The 1,676-nt window shown below is 53.2% G+C and overlaps 1 protein-coding gene across 1 annotated transcript; it reads left to right on the plus strand.

Annotated features, from left to right (window-relative positions):
* Nucleotides 1–198: 198 nt before the first annotated feature.
* On the plus strand, nt 199–1,224 carry LOC123255640 (zinc finger CCHC domain-containing protein 3-like). The gene is made up of 2 exons (XM_044684398.1): nt 199–244; nt 428–1,224. The coding sequence occupies exons 1-2, from the start codon at nt 199–201 to the stop codon at nt 1,222–1,224; spliced, it is 843 nt and encodes a 280-aa protein (XP_044540333.1).
* The last annotated feature ends 452 nt before the right edge of the window (nt 1,225–1,676 follow it).

The raw sequence follows: 1,676 nt of genomic DNA on the forward strand, positions 1-1,676 counted from the left end.
AGGAGGAGGAGGAGGAGGAGGAGAGTGGGAGACTGCAGCAGTTGCCGCAGCAACCCAGGCAGGCAGCCAAGGAAGTAGGGGAGTGAGAGCAGAAGGAGAGCATGGTGTGAGCTGAAATCACCCGGAGCCTGACAGAGAAGGACCGAGAGCCGCTTCCAGCCCCACCAGCAGAAGGAGCGGACCTGTGGGAGTTCCGAGATGCCCAGCCCAGAACTGTATTCCCCTGGCTTTGGCCAGGGGCATGGTGAGTGTCAGCCGGCCGCTCCGAGCGAGAGTGAGGACGGAGAGGGCCGGCAGGGAGACGCTGAAGAGTTAGGGAAGGCTGGTGGCAGGGAGGTGAGGAAGAAGAAGAGGGAGGAGGAAGGGGGGAGAAGAAAGAAAACAGATGCTGCTGGTTTTTCTGTTTTGTCTTCCGTAAGGGCTCCAGGTGGAGAGGAGGAGAAGAAGAAGAGAGAAGAGAAGAGGCCCGGCGCAGCCTCCTCCGTGCGGGGCAAAGGACCGCAGGAGGATGCCTTCAGTGGGAGATTTATCTTGAGGCTCCGATTCCAAGGCGAGGACAACAACTGCCCAACGAGAGACTATGTGGTGGGCACCCTCATCATCAAGTCGATCGGCATGAACCCCAGGGACATCTATGCAGTCATCCAGATCCCCGGCAGTAAGGAGTTTGACGTGAGCTTCCGATCGGCGGAGAAATTCGACTTCTTTCTGAGAAAGTATCAGGAGAAAAAGGGCCAGGACTGCTGGGAGAACTTTGTGCTGATTCAGCTGACCAAGCCGAGGCTCAAAACCCTCTTCATCCTCTTTCGGAACGAAACTGTGGATACGGGAGACATCGTGACGTGGCTGAAGAGACACTGCGACGTGCTGACCACCCCGGTCAAGGTGGCCGATCGCTTCGGGGTCTGGACTGGGGAATACAAGTGTGAAATCGAACTGTGGCAAGGGGAGGAGGGGGTCGACCACCTGCCGGGGGCCTTTTACCTAGGCGCCGAGAAGGGCTACAGCTGGTATAAGGGCCAGCCAAAGACGTGCTATAGATGTGGCTCCAAGAACCATATGAGTTTAACCTGTAGCCAGGAAAAGTGCTTCCGGTGTGGAGAGCAAGGGCATAGCACCACCTTCTGCAAAAAGGGGATCGTCTGTAACCTCTGCGGGCAGAAAGGACACATCTATGCCAACTGCCCCAGTGCAGGCCATTCAACTGGCATCACTGGGAATTGAAATGAGGGCTTTGGAATAATCAATCCAGTGTTCCAAAGTACCCTGGCTCCCCCCCCCCCTCTCCCCAGCCCTCCCCCGTGCCCCTTTAAGTGCCACGACTTCTTCGGTGTTCCTTTTAGCCATCTTAGTGGAAGTGTTTCCAAAATTCGTGAGTTACCCATGTGTCTCTGCCTCCTTAAACAAGAGTAGAGTGAAGAGAAGTCAGCCTTTTCTTGGTGACTCCAGGTCATCTTTGTGATAGTTAGTGATCATCCCGTGCTATATAATACAGTAATTTCTTCTGTCTTTTTCACTGTTGCCATGCTGTGAGCTGTTACTTCGATTGTCAGTGTGCCTACCCTTTTCTCTTTCCCCCTTCTGATTTGCTGCTTCTGATCTGTTGTGGTCTGAAAAAAATAATAATAAATGTAGCCAATGTTGTTAGAATTATATGTAAATTAGGAATAAATAAG

This window comes from Gracilinanus agilis, unplaced genomic scaffold, assembly GCF_016433145.1.
Source record: "Gracilinanus agilis isolate LMUSP501 unplaced genomic scaffold, AgileGrace unplaced_scaffold49655, whole genome shotgun sequence".
In the NCBI taxonomy this organism is placed as follows: domain Eukaryota; kingdom Metazoa; phylum Chordata; class Mammalia; order Didelphimorphia; family Didelphidae; genus Gracilinanus; species Gracilinanus agilis.

Bases quoted from the DNA above. Each gene is read 5' to 3' on its own strand.
- LOC123255640 (XM_044684398.1), top strand. From the start codon at position 199: ATGCCCAGCCCAGAACTGTATTCCCCTGGCTTTGGCCAGGGGCATG. The intron at 245-427 runs GTGAGTGTCAGC...TAAGGGCTCCAG, and splicing joins TGGCTTTGGCCAGGGGCATG to GTGGAGAGGAGGAGAAGAAG.